Here is a 25,697-nt window from a genome sequence, read left to right as displayed (position 1 = left end):
GGGGTTGCAAGACTACTGATTTCTACTAGTCGATTTTTTTATAAAAAAATATGCTTGAGTTAGCTACTCGACTCGTGGTTCATGCTATTGTAAATGAAAACACTAAATCTTTTTTTTAATTGATAAACGCTTATTAATGTATAGCCTTATGCAACAGTTACATATATAAATTTTAAAAACTTTATAATTATGACATTACATATTTAAATTGTCATGTAACAGCCAGTATTTGTATCTGTAACAATCACAAAATTTTTCCTATCTGCATTCGGATACAACATCGTACAGTTACTTGATAAGACTGTTATGACTTTTTATATTTTTTTCGTAGTTATCACTGAACAAGTATGTCGTGTTAAACTAAAATAATTAGTAATTTCTAAAATAATATTTATCATGCAAGCAGAGAGATGTCATGACAAATGTTTAGTGATCATTTGAACACGACTGAATCCATTCAATGGGCACACTTTCAGTACGCAGAACACTTTAAGCGAGTCTATAATGTTTAGTGAACTTCACTAAACAAATGTGTGTGTGCCGCGCAAACCAGCAAAAGGTAAAGATGCAAACATGTAGGACAAGTAGAAAATGTATCCGTATCTAAGCTGATTATTAGCCTACTCTTGAGAGGGAAATGGTTTGGTTTTTGAGAGACTGAGACGCGCAACGTTGCTGTTTGATTGGTGAGCGCGCTGTGCTTATTCCATTCATTCGTATCATATCGTAGCCTAAGCTTTAAAGCATTGCCTTTTAAATATTTACAAATACTATAACGTGTATGATGTATTATTATAGGTAAAATTACTCTTGCAACGCTCTGATTTCTGAGAGATGCACAGAGAGGCGACAACAATGCAGTGTTTGATTTGCGCTCTTTTCACTCATAAAGTTTACATTCATTCACTTCTGGCGCTGATCCCCTGGCTCACCTGCATGGGTGTAGGTTTAGGGGGGGACGCTAGGTACTACTAGTCCCTATCAATATTTTGAGATGACAAATTTGTCCCCACCAATATTTAGCAAGCTACTTTGAACTGCTATTTGGATCGATTCTAGCGGCCAGGACGACGACAGTACAAGAAACACCTATGGCGTTTATTCAGTCTCAAAACTCGCGCACATAAAATCTAGGCGCGTGCACAGGATACGAGGGCAAAGAACAGCATCCGCGCGCAAAATGCCATCCTCGCGCGGGCGCATTTCTGCACCGCGAGCGCTCAGAAAGTATCCGCGCGCGTTTCTGCTCCGCGAGCGCTCAGAAAGTATCCGCGCGCGTTTCTGCTCCACGCGCACGCACAAATACTGTCTCGCGAGCACGGGGCTGTGACGCACTCTTGCTCGTTCGGCTATCAAGATGAAATTTGAGACTTTGGAGGCGGGGCCAGTGGCTGATGTCTCGATGTCTCCGTTCTCCACTCATTTGATTGGTCACTTTCAACACCGATCAGGTGCAGTCAAGAGAAGATGAGAGGTTGAGAGAAGAAAGATTTTCATGGACCATCATGTCGGAACAAGTAAGTCACAAATAATCTTTCTGGGATCGCATTGTAATATTATTTGATGATTTTGATTTTGTTTCCTGTATGCACTGTAATTTTGCAAGTTAGCTATATTTTTGTCGTTAGTAAAACTAATAGCAGAAGTTTTCTGCCCTCCAGAAATTTGCTAAAGCTAGCTACCCTTTAGCTAAAACTGTTATATTTAAATAACTGGAAATTTACATTTAGCGGTTTTACCAAAGGGGTAGCTAGCTTTAGAAATGCAGTAATTTGTTGATTGGTAAAATTATTAGCGTACAAACCTGCGAATGCTAATTGGGAAAAATACATACATTATTTTCGTGATAAATTTTTTTTTCGACAAGTTTTAAACGGTGGTTTGTGTGTGTGAGACCATGAGACATTATTAACTATACTTTGTTCTGTCTTGCAACAGCTAAGACATCACATTTATCAAAGGCTTTTGCATAAAATAGAACTGGGATTCAACACAACACCACTGAATTTGGATTACTTCGAATTTGTTTGTCGTCAGGAGCTGTATCTTCTGCATGCCCTATCCAATCATGTAGAAGTACATCCTGCTATCACCCAGGCTTTGCAAGATCTCTTTGACCTTGTGAAGGCACAACTGGAACATCCAGACACATGTTTCACGGTGGAAGTTGCTGCTGGTACCACAGGGCGACCCAAAATTTTGATTGGAGAACAATGCTTGAAAGAAATGCTCCATACTCGACTTCCTGTGTCTTGCATAGCTAAACTGATGGGTGTTTCAAGAAGCACAGTCTTCAGACGAATGGAAGAGTACGAGCTCTCTGTCAGGAACACGTATAGTTCCATCAGTGATGATGAACTTGACGGTTTGGTTGCTTCAATCAAGAATAATTTACCAAACGCTGGCTACAGGATGGTCAGAGGGAGACTGGAGTCAATAGGCCATAGGGTTCAGTGGAGAAGAATTGCAGCCTCCATGCATAGGGTTGATTCTGTGGGCATCATCTCAAGGCTGTCAAGTCTTGGCTGTGTTGTACGCAGAGTTTACTCTGTACCAGGACCCTTGTCTCTGGTACATGTGGACACAAACCACAAGTTAATCAGGTTTGTATTAAAGTCAAGTTTATTTGAAGTTAATTAATCTAAAGTACTGGATGGCTACTTCATTTTGGATTTCATAATACACATTGACATTGTTTTAATATGATATTTTATGCCCAATTGCTTTCTAGATACAACATTGTGATATTTGGAGGAGTGGATGGTTTCTCCAGGAAGGTAATTAGCTGCTGCTGGTTTTTAACATTTTAGTAATACCACATGTTGAACACGGGCTATACCAGCATAGACTTTGTGCCTTTGGTAAACATTCTTAAGAATAAAGATTTTTACATAACTTTTTAAATATAACGCTTGTAATGCTCAGACCTTAAATTCATTGAAAGTCTATAGACATAAACAGAGAGAAGTAGCTCCGGCTACAATCATGTTCCCGCAAGATGCATTGGCACTCAACCGGTTAATAAACAAAACTGCATACAAAGTTTACATAATTTACCTTTAAGTAAAAGGCACACAACAAACAAATTTCATAATAGAACTTGGTCAGTGTGCTTTGCTTGCTGAGCATACTCATGCTTCCTGAGAAGGAACCATATCAGTTTTAACTTGGATGCCCTTTAATTGTTTAAAATGTTTCTTTTGTAGATAATGTACTTGAATGCAGCCACAAATAACTGTGCATCAACGGCATTTCACTTCTTCCTTGAGGCAACTCACCTGCATGGTTTACCTTCAAGGTAGTGTATTTTAGAAAGTTAAAAAGCTACAGTGTTATCTATGTACTGTAGGTAAATAGGCTGGGAAAATTCAAATTGTTTAATATGAGCTTCATCTTACATGGAAAAATTTAGATTAATCTGACACTTTACTTGAGCGTAGTTTCCTAAAAGCAAAATGTCATTACAAAATAATTATTCTGTTTACACACTCATCCCACTGTACACACTCATCGTCCTTGGTTGTGGGTTTATATTGGATGACATTTATCAATTTATCAATATTGACTACTTCTTGAGGGTTGTGTTTATTAAACTAAGAAGTTACAGAACCATCATCAAAAATATAAATAAGTAGTTCAGTTAGGCCTAATTGGTACCATAATTACTGTGATTTCAGGGTAAGAGCTGACCAGGGAGTGGAGAACGTGGACATTGCCCGGTTTATGTTCACTGTCCGTGGCACTGATCGGGGAAGCTTCATCTCGGGAAAAAGTGTGCACAACCAAAGGTACAATTCATTTCTTAACTTGCATAGTTTTTTCCTGATATTCATACTCGTCCTCATATTTTATAACAGCGTACCTTTATGGTCAGGTATGTTATACACATGACAAACAAAAAAGAGTTGAAAGACTTCAGTCTTTGTTGCATTAATTTCCTGTTATCACTGTAAAGCTGTTTTGAAACAATCTGTAAAAAGCACTATATAAATAAAGGTGACTTGGCTTGACTTTAAGTACTGCTTCCCTTAAAGTAATAGTTCACCCAAAAATTTAAATTCTGTCATTTACTCACCCTCAAGTTGTTTCAAACCTGTATGAATTTCTTTCTTCTGCTGAACACAAAAGAAGATATTTTGAAGAATGTGGGCAACCAAACGGTTGATGTACCCCATTGACTTGCATAGTTTTTTTTTAATTTTGCTTTCTTGTTCAGCAGAATAAATAAATTCATACAGGTTTGAAACAACTTGAGGGTGAGTAAATGACAGAATTAAAATTTTTGGGTGAACTATCCCTTGAAATAATGCGTCTTCACCTGTCTTGTTCTCCATAAAATAAGTGTTAATACAACAGATTTGTTTACTGCAATCTTGTATTAGTAGTGGAATAAATAAACCTAATATCAATTATGTATTTGATGCTCTAAGACTAAGTAGTATAAAATACTCATAACCATTTAACGCATCTTGGCACATGACTAAGAAATTGCATAATAGAACTTGAGAAATCTGGCCAATGTCCTATGCATTGTCTTTTTTGTTAACCAGAAACTGTAACATTTTACCTGTTTGTCACCCAGATATTTACTTTAAACTACTATTATTAACGCCACATTTTCATAATCTCACTAAGTTCTTTAAACACAGTATATATGGTTTTACCACTTCCAAGATTGGGTGCTAGCCAGGTATGACATGGCACAACACAATTACACCATGTGATGCACCAACATAGTTTTCCAATTAGAAATGTATTGCCTGCTTGACTTTGGCACAATGTTGTTTTCTTACACTGTACTCAAGATAATTTTGTTTTAATCCTCTGTAGGATAGAACGATTATGGCGAGATGTGTGGATCTCAGTATCATCGAAGTACTACAATCTTCTGCACTCCCTTGAAGAAGATGACCTCTTGGACATTTCATGTACAGATGACATATTCTGTGTGCATTATGCAATTCTTCCAAGACTCAAAAGAGACTTGGAGATATTCACTGAAGGCTGGAACCACCATCCACTACGTACTGAGGGAAACCGGAGTCCGACACAGATTTGGGAAATTGCTCGGATGCTAAACACCAATGTACATTCAGAGAACTTTGCAGTAAGTGGTTTTTTTTTTTTTTTTTTCTAAAGAAAATTTATAAGACTTGGGACCAGATTTACTAACAGCTTGCCTTGATGCATTCATAGGACCTTCAAGAGCCAGACATTGACTGGGACACCGCTGTTGACTTTGATGGCCCTGACTCAGAAACTGGTGTTATAGTGCCTGAATACGAGTGCCCTCTGACTGAAGAGGAGATGACGGAACTCCAATCTTTGGTTGATCAAGCTGATCCAAACATTACTGATGAAGAGCTATACATTCTCTGCTATCAACACATAAAACGGCTGCGGACACACAGTTAACCTCTTCAGGTCTGATGTTCCAATCATTGCAAACACGTTGCCTCGTTTAGGTCCTCTAGTTAACGATCACATACATGCTAAGGAATTTTGCCTTAGCAGTCTTTTAGTTTGTGTTTGAACAACAGTTTTGTAATGTATATTTGAAATATTGCAAACACTTTTTTTCTTTTAACATTTTTTTATTGCACAATTTCAATACATTTAACAGGTAACGATTTGTAATTCATGTATTTGAAATGCTTCTGAATTTCAAAAATGTGCATGGAAAGTATCAGAAATGTAAGAAAGCATTGATACTGCATACTTGATACAACACTCCTTAACGCTAATAAAGTACTACTAAAAACTACAAGGTTTTATGAATGCATACTCAAACATGAAAATTCTGTCGTTAATTATTCACCCTCATGTCGCTCCAAACCCGTAAGGCTTTCACATTAATTATCACGGCCTGCGATAATTAATGTGATATGGCTCAGCTTGTCAGTGAACTACGGTTCTGTGTAGGGAATGCCGCTCCATCTGAAAGCAGGTGATGGCGATTTACTACTCATCAAGGAACCGGCTTTACTGACGAGATGCGCATAACAATGTCATGCGATATATCGCCCAGCCCTAGTTGACACAAAAATAGACTTATTGCATGTTGGAGATATTTTGCAAATGAAGTGGTAAATAGTTTTTTGCACAAAGTACTCAAGTTGATTCATAAAATTAAGGTTTTATTAATCACTGGAGTCACATGGATTACGTTAATGATGTCTTTACTACCTTTCTGGGGCTTGAAAGCAGTAGTTGTGTTGACTGTCTATAGCAGGGGTGGCCAACCCTGGTCCAGGAGAGCCTCAGTCCTGCAGAGTTCAGCTCCAACCCTAATCAAACACACCTGAACAAGATAATCAAGGTCTGAAAGGTTGCTAGAAAGCTACAGGCAGGTGAGTTTTTATGAGGGTTGGAGCTAAACTCTGCAGGACTGAAGCTCTCCAGGACCAGGGTTGGCCACCCCTGGTCTATAGAGTGACAGAAATCTCTCAGATCTCATCAAAAAGGTCTTCCATTTGTGTTCTGAAGATGAATAAAGTCTTACAGGTTTGGAACAACATGAGGGTGAGTAATGAATGACAGAATTTTTGGGTGAATTAACCCTTTAAAATTGTTCTGGAACTTTGCAGACATCAATTTTATCATTTTATACCTTCTGTACCTGACAAGTGTCTTTAGAATAAACCTGAACAATGAGAAGGTGAATTCTCCAACTCACTTCCTTTCTAACAGCGGCCAAATTCATACCCATGGACAATGGCCTGAGAGATAACACTTTTGAACTCTGCATAAGTCGTCAGGTGTGTAACTGGGAATGTCACTGAGCCGGAACAAGAATTAACCACAGGATAGCATATACTATGTGTACCATAGCGCACATGACAGTCATGGTCAAATTCCATGACAATTTTGAAATTTTCACGGTCTGCATGAATTAGTGGAACATGAGCCTGTCCTGTCAGCCACTGGCAGAACCTGCCAACATTAATGTTCATGTCATTGATACGTGTTTCTGCCTTAACATCTTCATCTTCACCCTTCTCTTCAGGCATGTCTCCTCTGTTGCCCTCTTCTGAAAAAGTTATATAAAATCATTGTGAACAAAGTTAATTTAAAGGATGATTAAAAGCATCATAACTTGCCAATATAAGATAATCAAGTTATAGCTCCTTGTTTGCTATGAAACAGGAAAACATTACTTCTATTACAAAGTAAAATTAGAAACTAATTTACTTTTAACACAAGTGTTTACTACAACTACTTATATAACCAATAATCCTACTAAGTTTCTACTGTATAGCTCGGGGGTGTCAAACTAATTTTTCAGTGAGGGCCATTTCAGCATTATGGCTGCCCTCAAAGGGCCGTTTGTAACTGTAAGACTGTAAAATGTTGCTACTCCTTAACATTGTGTTGATTGATGTGGCGATTATGTAATAGGTAGGTGTGTTCGGAGGTATATCGCTGCTTGTGTATTTCGAACTTCGTTTTACCTCTAAACGAATAACGGGAAAAAACTTTGTTGTGAGTATATTGGTGCCTTTAGTGTTCTCTAATTTAGTATGGTAACATTAATTTGTACAAATTATTCACCTTCATCCTCCATGTCCTGTACAAAGTCCTGCAAAAAGTTGACCACTCTGGACTCTCTCTGACGCCTCATTGTACCCTTTTCACTGAAGATTGGTGAAAGTGACTTTACTAGAAAATCGGCATCCACCTGAAGTTTGCAAAAGAGAAGAAAGTCATCCAGTGTTAAAAAAAAAATAATAAAAAAGTTTTGGTAAAAATTATTCAATGCAGATTTTATAATGGACGGTATTTTAATTGCTTGCCTTGCAAAAAGATCCTGGAACAAACAGCTGTCTACAGATCTCCGCTTCTTGCTGGACCAAGCTGAGGAGCCCATACAGTTTCATTCCAGAGCAGATTTGTTGCAGCATGGGAAGTAACCTCACTGTAGCGTGCAGAACTACAGAGCTGTAACAAAAAGTTAAAAATAAATAAATAAAAGGCCAATTCTAGAATTTGAATTAAAATTAAAGGAAATGTCCTACCGCACAATGTCTTCCCTTCTTTGTATGGACACTGCCCCTGTGTATCCACATGACAAAATCCTGTCTGTGCACACCATCAGGGTTGCATTGTCAGCTGCATTAATCTTTAAAACACACAAAACCACACTTAAACTTCCACCTGAAATAAGAGACTTTAAATTAAGTTTACAAGAAAAAGGGTCCTTTTTGTTATTTTGAAACTACGTATCATTATGGACCGAAAGTATGGAATTAATAATGATGATATTTTAACATTTGCCACCTAAACATTAAATTATGATTCGCAATGCAATTTTTTCACATTTTAATGAATTACCTCTTTTATTAGTTCCATGAGTTCAGGGTCTGTAATGTCATTTTCAGTTATCGCTTCCTGATCGATTTCTCCAGTGGATATATAGTTGTAACACCACTGCATAAAAAAATTTGGGGGTGGTCCATCCTGTGCGATGCTGACAGCAAACAATTCTCCAATAGTCCTACAATCCAACAAATATATTACTGCAACATTGGGTAGCAATATCAGAATGAGTGAGTAGGGAGGTTACTTTTGAGAGATAAGTACAATAATCTGAAACATGTTTTGTAATGTAGGGGTGTAAAAATATATTGTCACAATATATCACACAAAAAATTGCAACTATGTATTGTGTATAGTTCACCAAAATGAAAATTATTGTGTAAGAATTGTTTTTACAGAGTTTACAGAGTTTTAGGGTAATTAGATTGCTCCCCCGTCCCCCTGCCCCCGCTGGACTGTGTTTAGATTATATTACTTCGGGTATCGCAATAGCATCATATCATGAGTTCAGTATTGATATGTATCGAATCGTGGCATGAGGGAATCGTTACACCCCTACTTGTATGTAAAACTCATTACATATAGTCCATCTAATGTTAGTCTTTTTAAAACAACACACTTCTTGTAATGCAAGTATCTGTATGCATGTGAACAGTCAGTGTGAAATGCTTGGCTAACATGGATTCGGTATATAGAAAAGTGTCACTATGTAATTTCTATTTACAATTTTTATAACCTACTTGAAATTGTGTTTGTCCATGTCCGTCATTGAATACTTGGGGTTTTTGCCGTTATCCCCTCCCTCAAAGAACCGCTTCTCTATTCCTGCCATCATTTCTTTTCAGAATATGGAAATAGAGAACATAAAAAAAATAAACTGCATAATTCTGCTCTTGGTAGATAACAAACAAAAAAAGCCATACCGGTTAAAAATTCCTTCCTCAGAGCCCCATTGTCAATGCCAGCCTCTCCAATAAAAGAAACTCTAAGGGGATTTTTTGGTGAAGATTTTTTCTGTCGCTGCCACTGTTTTAAGCCTCTTTCAAGCATCTGATCCCTTGTAACACAAATGCTGAAGATGCTGGTTTCATCCATCCTTTCAGTAAGGATTTTGATGACATCAGCAATGCTTAATATTGGGAAGGAAAAAAAAATAGGAGTTAGGGAAATTTCATATCATTACTGTCAAATTAATAAAACTTTCTGAAGAAAGCTTTATTTTGAAAGTACCTTTTAATCTCTTGATGTGCCTTAAATCGTTTTTGGGGCCATTTCTCTGTTCCATCAGTTTCTTTATCTAAGTTGATGGTCTCTGTTTCATCATAAGATCTGTTGGAATACATGCTTTAGTCATACTAAAAGATTGAGATAGTCTGTATTTCAGCATAACAGGATAAAACAACTGTTTGATACTTGAAATTATGCTTCAGAAGATGATAATGCATGAGAAAATTGAGAAATACCTTTCACCACAGATGCTTGCATGGATTTCAACAAAGTCACTGGGGTAAAACCGCTCACAAATTGGACAAGCCGTCTAAAATGTAGCCCAGTATTAATAAATTTTTTTATATTGTACACACCAAATATTTTGCCTGAGGGAAGTCCTAAACTAAAGATCATGGCACAGACGTGAAGAAATTATTATAAAGTCGTTATTTTTGTCAGCCGTTTCCTTCATCAGTCTAACTACTTGGTCCAGAAGATGTTACTGGGCCTTTTAGACTCTTTTTATTGCTTTTAATATCACATTCACAAGTAAAATAGTTAATGTTAACATAATTTTGTTATAACTAATTAACAAAGGCATTGAAAAGGTGGCCAAAGTTTATTTTTAGTTTAAACTAAACTACAATTTAGTTTATTGTAAGGAAAATTGTATTCATTGCATGCCTTGGACATGGACCATTTTTTTTCTTACTTGGACGTCAGGAACCTTGACACATGAAGGAAGATCTAAATCTGTGGAGTCCTTTAAAAGTAAGATGAGTGATAAAACAAATTAGAGTGTAACAATTATGAACAATAAACTTTTAACAGTAAATATGATCTAATTTGGAACATATATCAGACTTTATATTTGAGTTTCTAACAACTTACTGTCACAGACAGGCCAATATTGGGAGTGCCATCTGGAGAGTTGTCAATGGATGGCATAATGTCAATGGCAAGACTGGTTGATGGCAGGTCTTCATTATCTGGTGACCCCGGGAAATGTTCAGTCTGCAAGAAAACAAACAAATAAACAAAACAAACATATTAGCCAAAGGACAAATAAAATCTGATTAATTCATTTATTTAGAGCAATTGTTCTGGGTAAAATATTCCTGCCTGTTCATCGGAGTCAGTTGAGACCTTCACTGTCTCACAAGATGCCACATGTGCGGCTAATAACTGGACTGGCATGTTTTCTAAGCACGAATGGCATGTTGCTTTTGGCATTTTTTCGAACTCCTTTGAAGAGTAAGGAAGTGGTGTCAAATCAAGTGCTCCTTGCACTGGTACTATGAACAGAGTTGACTTCCCACGTGCAACTGAATTTAGGTAAATACCCGAATAACCTTCTGCCTCAGGGGGCACAATACACAATTTTCTTTGTCCACATCCCCCTACAAGAAAAAATAAACAAACATTTAATATTGTACAATTTTAAGTAAAGTAAATTTGCTGATAGACAATGTACATAAAGATAGGAAAATTAATTATCTTACCAACAGCCTTTTACAACATCCATGCCCCTTTCAAATCAGCCATTTTAGTGTATGTCTCCTCAAGTTTTCTGGACAGCTGTGTATAATTAATATAAGTTTTCTGTTAAAGAAAAGCCTGTGTATAATGTCCAGTTGTCCACCCACCACAGATAACACAAAACTTATGTGGGAAACACTGGATTCCAAACATCAAGTTCTTGGAAATAGATTATATTACATTAAAATACCTGTAATCAGACTACAGTTACTTTTTTGATTACAGGATTACATATTCACACAATGGCAATAAATTATTCATAATTATTCATAATCACCCTAATTTTTCTTTTTAATCTTTTTAAATTTTAAAAAGCAGTCACAATTTAGATTAGGGTCCAATTCTCACTATTAACTAACCATTAACTACAACTTTTGCCTCAATAAACTCCTAATTACTGCTTAATTAATAGTTAGTAAGGTAGATGTTAAGTTTAGGTATTATCGTCCCCCATCTTCAAGAAATGGCTAAAGACACATCTTTTTCGTTAACACTTGACCCATTAATACTAACACTTACTAGTCTATATGTCTATTTCAAAAAAACAAAATAAAAGTTTTGCTACATGTACTGTGCTGGACTAGCTGTGGCTGGACACGACTCACGGTACTTGCATATTTCTGCCCTATTGCTGGTTTGATTGCTTTTATTGTTCTCATTTGTAAGTTTCTTTGGATAAAAGCGTATGCTAATTTATTAAATGTTAAATGTGCATAGTGTTAAAGAAAACCTACCCATGAATGGTCAGCATCTTCCATTACAGCAATTGTTCTCCGGCCCATCCCTGCCTGAAGAAGGTTTAATTCTTCAATGTTTGTGTCTTCTCCACATATTTGTTCACTAAGTAGAACTGAATCGGGAAGCATTTGATGGTACTACTGAGGCTTTTTATGTTAAGAGCAGAATTTGTTCTCTTTTTCCCCGCTGATTTTCTTTTGGTAAAAGTCTTCCCAAACAGCCCTGGGAAGGATCTATAGAAGAGTAAAATAAGAGATGAGACAGGGTAAGATGCATTAAGAGACAAACAATGTTAAGCGCACAACATTAAAAAAAAAAGATTTTGTAATGATGAAAAAAAAAAACAGCACTGTCAAGCTCTATTGCCTGAATATGACAAACCTTGTCATGTTCTGCTCAATGGCATTACCAGTATGCCTCTGGTTTGCAGATTCTGCAGAAACTCCTTATGAGAAACCAGCAAAACCACAAATTTGCCATTCAAACAAAGACAATAAATGAATAACAGAGTATATAAAATATTGCCCATCATAAGAATATTAAAAATAATTGCTTGTAAACAATATTAAGGTGACAATAACAACAATCCTCACTTTCTCTAGGTGCTGGCTGAGACAGGGCATTCTGCAGCAGGGACACCACCCGCCGTGCAGCATCCTGCAACTCTTCCTATCATATACACATAACATTATTTTATAAATTAACCTAACATAAGTTGATCATTTTGTGGAATAGGAAAACCTAGAAACATAAATTCTGTTTTCTATCTAATACCTAATCTGTACATACCCACATTTATCTTAATTATTCTTAAAAATTCTTATTCTTAAAAATACTGATAAACTGTGTATAATTTAAGTTGTTAAACTAAGTATAAGCATTAATAGGCAGATAGTTTACTCATATGTCAGATATCACATATGACACATCAATATGCGAGATCCCAAACATACACATGCGCTCTACCTAGTGCAAACACAACGCGAGGCGCTTGACCCAGTTTATTCGTAGATCATAGAAGTGTGATCTATACTAAGCCTCAGCAAAAGTCATGTAGTGTATTGCAGCCTTTAAGGTAAACAAACTAAGTTAATTGTGTCGATTTTCCATTAGGCCTCAATGGTGCGCCTGACGTCAGTTCAACAGTAGGCCTACTTCGATGCGCAAAAGGATGCTGGATCAAAATCGTTTGTGTTGATTTTACGTCGGTTTGCTATCTGGGTATGCATTAGGTCTATATTTTTATATAGATTTTAAACTATAGAGATTATTCCTCATTTTACCTCTTTTTTCTCAGACATCTTGGCTGATTCCTTCCCCTCAAAAACGGCGGGTAAAAGAGAGAGGTGGGAGACTGAAGGTGACTGTATGTTGAAAGTGACCAATCAAATGAGCGGAGACATCAGCCACTGGCCCCGCCTCCAAAGTCTAAAATTTCATCTTGATAGCCGAACGAGCGAGAGTGCGTCACAGCCCCGTGCTCGCGAGACAGTATTTGTGCGCGTGGAGCAGAAACGCGCGCGGATACTTTCTGTGCGCTCGCGGTGCAGAAATGCGCCCGCGCGAGGATGGCATTTTGCGCGCGGATGCTGTTCTTTGCCCTCGTGTCCTGTGCACGCGCCTAGATTTTATGTGCGCGAGTTTTGAGACTGAATAAACGCCATAAACACCGTAATTTGATTGGCGACGGGGTATCTGACAGGCTACACGCGAGGGCCAGGACTGCTTTTGTGCTTGCACTAGCAGCGAGCGGGTGGTTTGTGTGCGCGCGCATGTTGACGTTGACGACGCCGACGTTAAGTTACAAGAGCTGTCTCTCTGCCACATACAAAGGCCAGAGTAAAAACATTTTAATATTCCGGGTTTTTTTTTTTGCCCCTTTTTGTACTTTGTAGATGCCACCCAAGAAGAAGAAAAGGGGACATAAGAAGCTTTTTCATAATGCAGAGTCGGAGTGTAAGTAGGCAAAATAACTAGCTAGCCACACAAATAAACTAGCAGTAGTGACTTTCAAATGCTTATTCTGTGGAAAATAGTATTAACTGATGATAGTATTACCCAGGATGATAGAATGCTACGTTAGCAAGTAACTGAATGTCAATTAGCCTGGAAGTTACCTTAACTCCTTGTGGCAGAGTATTTTTTGTTAGTGTAAATACTAATTTATCTTAATAAAACGTTTGGTTGTTCAGCATTACACAGTCTCAGATGTTTATTTTTTGAGAGTGCATTTTTGAGATTATACAGTTATACTAGCCTAAATCACCATTAAATAACTGGTATCTTTACCATTAAATCACTGGGGGGGGGGGTGTCCCCACCTAAGCTGAGACCAAACCTACGCCCATGCTCACCTGTTATCTAGCAAACACCAGACTGTGTCAGCTTCAGCCGAGTATTCAGGCAGAATTATTCCTTGTGCGTTATTCGTTTTTTAAGCCATTATCCTTGCCATTCCGAATAAGGTATTCGGCTTCAGGCACAACCCTAATTATTACATTACATATTTTATTTTAACATGCAACATAGATAAGGTCATATAGTAACAGCTCCACGCAATATTATAATTCTAAAATTCACGTCGCACTTGCAAACACTTTGTGTGAATTATGGTTAATGCATGCTGGAGTAGTTGAGTGTTTCCGACAGCGCAGAGTAGTCTATGCAAGCACTAAGTACAGTATGTCGATGTATTTATATGCGCATGCCCAGTAGAGCCAAACGTATACCTTGCTTGCTGCGCGCATTTGTCATATCCCGAGCTTTGCATGCATCTGTGCACTGTGCCAAGGCAAGGCATCAGTCATTTAAATTTTTGAACACAGACATAATGTCAGCAAAAGCAGCATTATTAAGTAATTAAAATGAAAATAAAGTACATAAAAATAATTTGACCTTACAGCTCCAAACTCTGTTCTAGAGGGCCAGTGTCCTTTATAGTTTATCTCCCAGGGTCGGACTGGGGGTAAAACCAGTAGTGATTAGGAATCTGAAATATATTTTATTTTACCTGGATATTTTCATGGGTGGGGGGCATGATGGCCCATCAGGACTGCCTATGCATAGAGCCCGGGATCTTGTGTAACGCCCCTGTTAGCTTTAACCCTAATTATACACACTTGAACCAGCTAATCAAGCTCTTACTATAAACACTAATCTTCCAGGTGTGTTAAGGCCAGGTGGAGATAAACTTTTCAGGACATTGGCCCTCCAAGTTGTAGTTTGGAGACCCCTGTCCTACAGAGTTGTTACTTTGCACATGCTTTTTGATCATTACAAATAATAATGTACATTTATTTTCTTAGAATAGGAGATATGCTGTCTCTCGCATCACAAACATTATCAGTAGTTAAGTATGTGGTCTTGAAGAGGACCCTTTTTTCTCTCATTTGGATTCGAAACTTTTGGACTTGGACTTGACTTGGACTCGAACCTCTTTGGACTCGGTCTTGACTAGTCCTGGACTTGGACTTGACTTGGACTCGACAAAGCTGGACTTGACTACAGCTCTACTCTATATGTTTCTGTATCCTAGAAGAAGACGTTGTGAGTCCTGTGTTTGTGTATCTGAAGTTAGTGTTTTTGTGTTAAGAGTCTTTGTTTATCGTGTTGACCAAGTCTTGTTGAATCGTTTAGTCTCAGCCCTAGTCGTTGTTTTCCCCCTCGTGGGTTTTGTTTTCCCCTTTTGTATTTAATAAATCCTGTGTTTTGGTACTTCCTGTCTGCATCTGAGTTCATCCCAACCCCTACACAACAGAATGAACCGACCACTTAAGAACTCAGCAGACAGGAGGGTTGCCCTCCCATGTTCGTCAGAAGGCGAGTGGATCCTTCACAATTATGCCCAGCTGTGGGAGAAGTTCTCCCAGGAGGAGCCGCAGGTTTCACCCCAGAGGTCCCCACCATCGACCCAGCTGCCAGTAATCCCAGAAGGTCATCTCCTGGCTGTTACTACACTGGGGGAACAGGCAGATCCCTCCCAGAGTCCTAAGGCGCCTTCCACAGCCATCAGTCTCCCCAGGAAGCGAGTGAGACTATTTTCGTGGGAGTCAGCTTCGGAATCGTTGGCGTCAGAGTCTGCCCTGCCTGAGACAATACTCCCCCAACCCTTCTCTGACCCAGCTATGACCTCTGCACCGCGGCCAAGGAGGAAGAGGAAGAAGGGGTCTCCCGGTCCTGCGTCTCTGTCTCCTCCTGACCCGGCGAGGCTGCCCGAGCCAGCAGCGGTGAGCGCTGGCGTGCCTGAGCCAGCAGCGGTGACCCTTGACCCCGAACCGGCGACTAAGAGAACTGTTTCCAAGTCCGCAGTCGTGAGGGCGGAGGAGAGAGCCGCGGCCGACTCTGCAGCAGAAGCATTCCTACAGTCTGTCTCATCTCGTAAGGAGATGCCTGTTGTAATCGCTGACAATACTCTGTCTAATTATTTGTCTCGTCTTGTTCAGATCCTTCAAGTCCCTACCAGTCCTGTCTTTTCCCCAGACCCTGTCCCCAGAGATCCCGAGCCAGCCGCAGTTAGCGCAGTTCCTGACCCAGTTTCCGTCTCCACTGATGTTGCCCCGTGTCCCGTTGATGTTGCCCCTTGTCTGGCTGATGTTGTTGAGTGTCCAGCTGTTGTCTCCCTGTGTCCAGCTGTTGTCTCCCAGTGTCCTGTGACTTCTCCTATCATGTCCTCTGTCAGTTGTCCTGAGACCACTCCCCACCCCTCACCACCCAGACCTGCCCGGACCCCTCCCCGTCAGCTTTCGTCCCGTCCTTCTAAGACTCCTAACCCACCCACCCTGGTCTGTCCCCCATGAATTTTGTTGTCCCGCCTCCTCCCCTTCCCTGTTAGTTTTTTTTGATTTGTCACCCTAACCCTGCCGTTGTGTATTCATGTTTGCCTTTGTTGTTATTTGTCATGTCTTGTTGGGTTTTTTCTCTGTCCCAGTCAGTCATGCCCTGCGTTTGATGTTCTCTTGAGGAGCGTCTGGAAGCCGCTCCTTGAGGGAGGGGTTCTGTCATGATTCTGCCTACATGTCCTGACTTTTCTCTAGTCTTGAGGCAGGATCATGACAGACCCGTGTTTTGTGTACAAGCACATGGCCTTGTCTTTGGGCCATGTGCTTGTGTTGTCTCGTTCCCTTGCCCCGCCCCCCTTGTCATCCTAGTCTTGTCGTGATTGCCTTATCTGTGCCACCTGTTGTGTTTCATTTAGTTCCCCTAATGAGATCCCCTAGTGTGCTCTGTCTTTCGTCAGTTCATTGTTCCACATATATGATTGTTTACCATATCGTAAGTGTCTCTATATGTTTCTGTATCCTAGAAGAAGACGTTGTGAGTCCTGTGTTTGTGTATCTGAAATTAGTGTTTTTGTGTTAAGAGTCTTTGTTTATCGTGTTGACCAAGTCTTGTTGAATCGTTTAGTCTCAGCCCTAGTCGTTGTTTTCCCCCTCGTGGGTTTTGTTTCCCCCTTTTGTATTTAATAAATCCTGTGTTTTGGTACTTCCTGTCTGCATCTGAGTTCATCCCAACCCCTGCACACAACAAAAGGGTGGGAAAATGTACTCCCATTAGCCGCAAATATTGCCACAAATTTTCTGGAGGGAGTGAAAACTGGTTTAGTCTGTCTCTTAATGCAAATGATAGTGGATCCCCACAAAGACTGTAAAAATGTAAACCGTAAGGTTACCTTTTTTTTTTTTTACTTGTCTTTAAAATCTCTATACTTTTGTCATTTAAAGGCCTTCATGCAGAAATTGTCTTTAAAACCCTTCCTGCTTTGTTTCGGCTCCCATCCTTGTCACCCCTGATCCCACACGGCAGTTCATGGTGGAGGTCGACGCATCAGAGGTGGGGGTAGGAGCAGTGTTGTCCCAACGTGCTGCTTCAGACGATAAGGTACACCCTTGCGCGTTTTTCTCTCATCGATTATCTCCTGCCGAACGTAATTATGACATTGGCAATAGAGAGTTGTTGGCGGTCAAATTAGCTTTGGAGGAGTGGCGCCACTGGTTAGAGGGTTCAGGAGTTCCCTTTATTGTTTGGACCGATTACAAGAATTTAGAGTACATCAGAACTGCCAAAAGAGTAAATTCCAGGCAGGCTCGGTGGGCACTTTTTTTCGGCCGTTTTGAATTTACCCTAGCGTACCGCCCGGGTTCAAAAAATGTTAAACCCGATTCTTTGTCTCATCTCTTTGATCCCTCCGCCCGTCCCGCTACTCCCGAGTGTATTTTGCCTGAGAGATTAGTAGTCTCAGCACTCATATGGGAGGTCGAGTCGAAGGACAAGACGGCCTTAGAAGGGGTAATGCCTCCTTCCGGTTGCCCACCGAACCGCTTATTTGTGCCAGAAGAGTTAAGGTCCGAAGTTGTCCAGTGGGGTCATTGTTCCAACATGGCTTGTCATCCAGGGATAAGTAGAACTAATGGGTTGGTTAGACAACGATTCTGGTGGCCACGTATGGCTCGCGATGTCCGCGATTTTGTTTTGGCTTGTTCAGTTTGCGCCAGTGGTAAGTCATCTAACTGACCTCCTGATGGGCTTCTTCAACCGCTGTCTGTCCCTTCGAGACCCTGGTCACATATCGCTCTAGATTTTGTCACCGCCCTCCTGCCCTCTAATGGCATGACAGTCGTTTTGACTGTAGTGGACCGGTTCTCGAAGGCGGCACATTTCATTCCCTTGCCCAAATTACATAAAGCCAAGGAGACAGCGGTTACTGTTTTAGATCATGTCTTTCGGCTTCATGGCCTCCCGGTAGACGTGGTTTCAGACAGGGGATCTCAGTTTATATCCAAATTTGGAAAGAGTTTTGCAAATTATTAGGAGCGTCAGTTAGCTTGTCGTCGGGTTATCATCCCCAAAGCAACGGACAATCTGAGCGAGCCAACCAAGATTTGGAGAGGACGTTGAGATGTTTGGTCTCCAAGAATCCTTCTTCCTGGAGTCAACAACTCTCTATGGTGGAGTACGCCCACAATTCGTTGCCAGTGTCAGCTACGGGCCTCTCTCCGTTTCAGTGTAGTGTAGGGTACCAGCCACCAGTGTTTCCCAGTCTGGAATCTGAAGTCGCGGTCCCCTCCGCTCACGCTTTTGTCCAGAGGTGCCACCGCACCTGGACCAGGGCCCGTGAGACTCTGCTCCGGGTGAGGGAGCGCACTAAGGCCAAGGCCGATCGCCACCGGTCAAAGCCTCCCGTCTACGTCGTGGGTCAAAAAGTGTGGCTTTCTACCAGTAACATTCCATTGCGATCCGTTTCTAATAAACTAGCTCCCAAATTTATCGGCCCGTTCACTATCACCAAGATCATTAGTCCGGTGACATTCCGCCTCAAACTTCCTCCTGCGTACAAGAGGATACACCCCGCCTTTCATGTGTCCAAAATTAAACCCGTGTTTTATGCAGTATTAATCCGCCTACTCCGGTTCCCCCGCTGCCGCTTCTCGTAGATGGGGAACTGACTTATTCAGTTAATCGCATTCTGGACTCGAGACGGCGGGGACGAGGATTCCAGTATCTGGTGGACTGGGAAGGTTACGGTCCGGAGGAGAGGAGTTGGATACCTGCTAGGGACATATTGGATCACTCCCTTATTGATGAATTCAATCAGCAGGTAGGCCCTTCTGGGAACTCCTCCTTCTCCTCCTGGCTTGTCTCACGTCCTGTGTTTGTGAGATCGTTGTTTCATGTCGTTGTGTTTACCCCCGCCTGGCTTCTGTGTAGTTTGCGTTGAATGTCTGTGTTTCCCCAGAACCTCATCCACTCTCCGCACGACCACTCAGCCACGGACACTTACCTTCGGCTCTGTTCCCCGCAGTTCCTGTGCCACTCTCTCCTGCTGCCTTACGCCGTCAACACCCGGATTCCTCAGCTTCTCTCCACCACCGTCTGGACTTCTCACCGCCAAAACCATCCCTCTGGAGTGTTGCTGTATCATCGTCATTGTGTGTCTTTGTACCATCATCTATCCTCTCATTAAATATTTGTACTCGCTATTGTTTCCAGACTGTCCTTTCACCAGCCGTCACAAGTTCATCATTGAATTCAGTTATGTCATCTCTGTTCAGTTTAAGTAGTGTCTGTGCATTTATTTGCAATCAAGTCAATGATATTGCTGTGGATGAAGTGACCCCAACTAAGCAAGCCAGAGGCGACAACGGCAAGGAACCGAAACTCCATCGGTGACAGAATGGAGAAAAAAAACCTTGGGAGAAACCAGGCTCAGTTGGGGGGCCAGTTCTCCTCTGACCAGACGAAACCAGTAGTTCAATTCTAGGCTGCACCAAAGTCAGATTGTGCAGAAGAATCATCTGTTTCCTGTGGTCTTGTCCTGGTGGTCCTCTGAGACAAGGTCTTTACAGGGGATCTGTATCTGGGGCTCTAGTTGTCCTGGTCTCCGTTGTCTTTCAGGGCAGTAGAGGTCCTTTCTAGGTGCTGATCCACCATCATGTCTGGATACGTACTGGATCCGAGTGACTGCAGTGACCCTCTGGTCTGGATATAGACTGGATCTGGTTGCCACGGTGACCTCGGAACAAGAGAGAAACAGACAAATATTAGCGTAGATGCCATTCTTCTAATGATGTAGAAGGTACATGTAATGTGAAGTGTTTCCGGTTCCGGTTTACCTTATTAATGCAGCCTAAAAATCCTTTAACGGATTTGGATATTAAAAGCATATTAGTATGTTATGTGTATGCCAGGTTAAAGAGATGGTCTTTAATCTAGATTTAAACTGCAAGAGTGTGTCTGCCTCCCGAACAATGTTAGGTAGGTTATTCCAGAGTTTAGGCGCCAAATAGGAAAAGGACCTGCCGCCCGCAGTTGGTTTTGATATTCTAGGTATTATCAAATTGTCTGAGTTTTGTGAACGTAGCGGACGTAGAGGAGTATAATGTAAAAGGAGCTCATTCAAAAACTGAGGTGCTAAACCATTCAGGGCTTTATAAGTAATAAGCAATATTTTAAAATCTATACGATGTTTGATAGGGAGCCAGTGCAGCGATGACAGGACCGGGCTAATATGGTCATACTTCCTGGTTCTAGTAAGAACTCTTGCTGCTGTATTTTGGACTAGCTGTAGTTTGTTTACTAAGCGTGCAGAACAACCACCCAATAAAGCATTACAATAATCTAACCTTGAGGTCATAAATGCATGGATTAACATTTCTGCATTTGACATTGAGAGCATAGGCTGTAATTTAGATATATTTTTGAGATGGAAAAAAGCAGTTTTACAAATGCTAGAAACGTGGCTTTCTAAGGAAAGATTGCGATCAAATAGCACACCTAGGTTCCTAACTGATGACGAAGAATTGACAGAGCAACCATCAAGTCTTAGACAGTGTTCTAGGTTATTACAAGCAGAGTTATTAGGTCCTATAATTAACATCTCTGTTTTTTCTGAATTTAGCAGTAAGAAATTACTCGTCATCCAATTTTTTATATCGACTATGCATTCCATTAGTTTTTCAAATTGGTGTGTTTCACCGGGCCGCGAAGAAATATAGAGCTGAGTATCATCAGCATAACAGTGAAAGCTAACACCATGTTTCCTGATGATATCTCCCAAGGGTAACATATAAAGCGTGACGAGTAGCGGCCCTAGTATTGAGCCTTGAGGTACTCCATACTGCACTTGTGATCGATATGATACATCTTCATTCACTGCTACGAACTGATGGTGGTCATATAAGTACAATTCAAACCATGCTAATGCACTTCCACTGATGCCAACAAATTGTTCAAGTCTATGCAAAAGAATGCTGTGGTCAGTTGTGTCAAACGCGGCACTAAGATCCAATAAAACTAATAGAGAGATACACCCACGATCAGATGATAAGAGCAGATCATTTGTAACTCTAAGGAGAGCAGTCTCAGTACTATGATACGGTCTAAATCCTGACTGGAAATCCTCACAAATATAATATTTTTCCACATGTCCTGGTGCTTGGTGACAAGGAAAACTCCTCCCAAGATTTTATTATTTTAAACGGGGAGGCGATGGAACAGGAGACGATACTACAAGCAGTCGATCTGTGTTTCAAACTTTTCTTTGTATATGACATCTACTACCCAAAGCCCTCTGCTCATATTTGAGAGTTTTTGTAACACACAGTCTTTAATAGTTTCTTCTGCACAGTGTCTCCTCCTGAAAAACTTTGTATTTAGTAATCAGTAATTTTTATTTTATTTTATTGATCATCAGTAGGTCCAGCAGTATATTTTTTATTATTATTACTTGATTTTATGATTATTTTTTGTTTTATTATATGTTATGTTCATTTTATTTGAAAGTCTTAATATTTGCCAAGTGTGGTAACCCATATTCGGAATTGGTGCTCTGCATTTAACCCGTCCAAGTGCACACACACAGCAGTGAAAAGTGAACACACACCTAGAGCAGTGGGCAGCTATAGATCCAGCACCTGGGGAGCATCTGGGGGTTCAGTGCCTTGCTCAAGGGCACTTCAGTCATGAGTATTGAGGGTGGGAGAGAGCACTGTTCATTCACTCCCTCCACCTACAACTCCTGCCAGCACCGAGACTCAAACCTGCGACTTTTGGGTTACAGGTCCAACTCTAACCATTAGGCCACAGCTGTGAACTGTATTAGCACATTTGTGTGTTTTGATATGAATATGAATCGACACATTTGTACATCTTGAAAATGTCAGTTGTATTTTTACACGTTCTTGTACATTTAAATAAAATATTTTAAAATATATTTGTAAATGTGTTGCTTGCATATCAATATAAAATCTGTAAGTTACAACAAAGTAGTTTCAAAATATGGTTGTATTAAGTAATTTTTTTTAAATAAAAATACTGATGTTAATTAATATAAATAATTAACTCAACTGTTGGGTAACTTTTAACCCAATGGGTTGGGTTGAAATAACCCACAGATGGGAAGGTGCTATACCAACCCGTAGCTGGATTACAGGTTGGGTTATTTTTAAATCAACATTTTTTAGTGTGAGGATTATTTTGGGGGTATTTGTACTTTATTCATGCAAAATGTAAACTGATTACTTGTACTTTTACTTGATTACATATCTGAAGAAAAAATACTGTACTTTTTACTCCATTAAATTTTATATTAACTTAAGAAGTACTCAGTCATTTTTATTTTATCTCATGTACATTAAATATGGTTAACAGAAATTCAAATGTGCCTTTGATGTGCAAAATCCAATGAGGTTTGTTTTCACACATCAAGCACACACATTTCAGCATAACTTTAACCAGGTACATTTCTGGCATCAAATGTCGAATCTGAAGAAGCATTTTGAGGTAACAAAGTTGCTGTTTTTTCCCTCAATAAATAAATAAAATAAATATATAAAAAATCTCTCTCTCTATATACATATTGTTCATTTTGATATATTTTTAAGCTGTACATATTGGCTGAAATACTATCAGTGACACAAATTCAAATACAATTCATGTTTTGGTATAGAGATGACAGCTTTTTTAAATGAAATGTTAAAAATTTCCAAAACGTGTTTAAATGAGCCTCGTATGTTATATTTATTATAAATGATGTTTAGTGATGTATGTTCTTACCAGAGTGGACTTTTTACACCCCAGGATATTCGCGATGTTTATTATCTTTCAGTGTGAGTTTTGGTGAATTGTATAAAAAATAAAATAAAAAACCCTGTGGTAGGTTTGATCCTCAAACACCACTGTATCAATTATGATATGAATGTATACAACCAACAACAATCAAATAAAAAACACAAAAACATACTGTCATATGTAAATTCGTAGATAATGACAAGTGAGATTTCAGTGATATTTTGACCACTGAAGGTGCCCCCGGTTTTAATTTCAGAAATCTGGTCACCTTACTCTATCTATGTAGACAGATAAGCCTAGATAATTAGAGTTGCATTTGTATGAAATTTAAATATTTAAATTCATAAAATACATTTAATAGATAAATTTTGTTTCATATGGTGGGCAACATGTATTTCTTTTCTACTTAAATTGTGAATTGTTTAACAATTGTTTAATCTGGGTGTTTTAGGTATAGTTTACTCTTGTCATTGAATGATAGGCTCCTGGGATTCATTATGATCCCAGTTTAAAATATTAAAATCAGGGGTCTGATTCACGAAAATCATCTTAAGAAATATGTAAGAAAAATATGTTAAGAAATTTCCTAAGATAAATTCCAATAAGTTCTTAAGAAATTTAATTCTTGTAAAAAAAAAAAAAAATCAGAAGAAGAAAATGACACGCATTATCGAATCAGTGCTGGTTCTTGCTGAAGACTCGCTGATAAACTCAATGAAAAACACTTCGTAATAATCACAATAAACGCGCATGTTTTTGAATAAAGAGCCTGTCACGAGATGAAGTGTGCGCGCGCTGCAGGTGTGCTTAATACCACCAAAGATTATTGATTTATTTGTTGGCTAAAATTAAAAATGAACTCCCTGTCTGACTTGTTTTGTAAAAAAAAAATGAAAATTCGTGGAAATGCAAGAAAATTGCATACTTTTTACCCCCTTACGTTAGAAGGAGAACATGGCAGTTTTCCTTAAGAATGCTTCGTAAATCCGGCGCGAGCGGCGTGAAAAAAAAAAAAAAAAAAAGGGCGCGCGGGTTATCGTGACGTCACAGAAAGAATTCGATTTCGTAGAACTTATAAGTCCAAGAAATCATTTTGTGGGTTTAGTAGCAGTGGTGAGTGAAACTGAGCAGTTATTTTCAGCGATTGTTATCGATTTTGACAACAATGTTTCAGCGACCTTGTCGAGTTCATCCGTTGACGGAGAGTCAGGTGTGTGATCTCAACACCCCCCCAAACCCCAGCAGCAGCACAGAGGAACAACATCCTCATGAGAGCACTGCTGATGCTGCTGAGGGAAACGACCAGGAGAGAAAAGTGATGGAGAAAGGGAAGAAGAAAAAGAAGTGGTGGAGGTTGTCTTCTTTGTTTGGAGCTGTGAAGAAACATCTGAAGGGCAGCTCGAACCCAGTTCAGGGTGAAGTAGAGCTGCAGCAAGAGCAAGAGCAGAGTGAGGGAGTGAAGAACCAGAACCAGTGTAAAGACAGATGCAGTGATGGTAAATCAATGATCAACTCATAAGAATATGTTACACAGTTTACTGAAGCTCTGTACTTTACATCAAATGCCATCATTTATCCCTGGATATCCATTTGTAGTAAATTAATCTAGAGGATAGATTATAATGGTTGTCTTATTTAGTCTTCAATACCCTTTTCCTATCTTTTTAATGTTTCCTCAATATAGATAAGTCAAATCAGGCGAATGTTAAATTTAAAAAATTCACATAAGCACAATAATAAATAAAGAAACTTGAAGACTGATCAAGGGAAAGATTCAGGATATGTTTAAAAATAATTCTATGAGATTATATATGAAATAAAATTGAATAATACAAATATTTGAACTTTTAGGTTAACTGCAGTTGTTTCATCTTTTAACAGACTACACTGTCAGACACGACCTCGTGAGCGATCAGCTGTGTGAAGGTGGATTTGACGCTGAGGCGACACGTTTGAAGGATGACCCTGAAGTAAGTAAAAGATGAATGAAAACGTGCCTAGCTAGCAAATACATTTAGTCCTGTCTTATCTTCATCATTTGGTTATATAATTACATTGTTAGCAAGGCCTCTCAGTGTATCTTTTTGTCCTGGTTGGGTTTAAATTAAAACAAACTACAAACTACATTTGGAAAATAACTTTCACCTTACCGTTGTAAAAATTGTCTCTCTTTTAGCTTGGATCTCCACAACGTCTTCCAGAGGAGAATGACCTCAACATCCTGGAAAATAGAGGCCCAGACAGCCACGGATGTGATCTCAGCACCCCCCCAAACCCCAGCAGCAGCACAGAGGAACAACATCCTCATGAGAGCACTGCTGATGCTGCTG

General features: G+C 39.6%; 1 protein-coding gene across 1 annotated transcript; it reads left to right on the top strand.

The window, feature by feature from the left end:
* Window positions 1-1,648: 1,648 nt before the first annotated feature.
* LOC127934288 (uncharacterized) lies at window positions 1,649-5,474 on the top strand. Its single transcript, XM_052531567.1, has 6 exons — window positions 1,649-2,603; window positions 2,732-2,777; window positions 3,207-3,298; window positions 3,678-3,788; window positions 4,831-5,107; window positions 5,197-5,474. Exons 1-6 carry the CDS (start codon window positions 2,227-2,229, stop codon window positions 5,413-5,415), a joined length of 1,122 nt encoding a protein of 373 aa, XP_052387527.1. The 5' UTR covers window positions 1,649-2,226; the 3' UTR covers window positions 5,416-5,474.
* The last annotated feature ends 20,223 nt before the right edge of the window (window positions 5,475-25,697 follow it).

Source organism: Carassius gibelio, chromosome A18 (genome assembly GCF_023724105.1).
Source record: "Carassius gibelio isolate Cgi1373 ecotype wild population from Czech Republic chromosome A18, carGib1.2-hapl.c, whole genome shotgun sequence".
Lineage (NCBI taxonomy): Eukaryota > Metazoa > Chordata > Actinopteri > Cypriniformes > Cyprinidae > Carassius > Carassius gibelio.
This window is presented reverse-complemented; position numbering and strand designations above follow the sequence as displayed.

Bases quoted from the DNA above. Each gene is read 5' to 3' on its own strand.
- LOC127934288 (XM_052531567.1), top strand. From the start codon at position 2,227: ATGCTCCATACTCGACTTCCTGTGTCTTGCATAGCTAAACTGATGGGT. The intron at 2,604-2,731 runs GTTTGTATTAAA...ATTGCTTTCTAG, and splicing joins ACAAACCACAAGTTAATCAG to ATACAACATTGTGATATTTG. The intron at 3,789-4,830 runs GTACAATTCATT...AATCCTCTGTAG, and splicing joins AAAAGTGTGCACAACCAAAG to GATAGAACGATTATGGCGAG.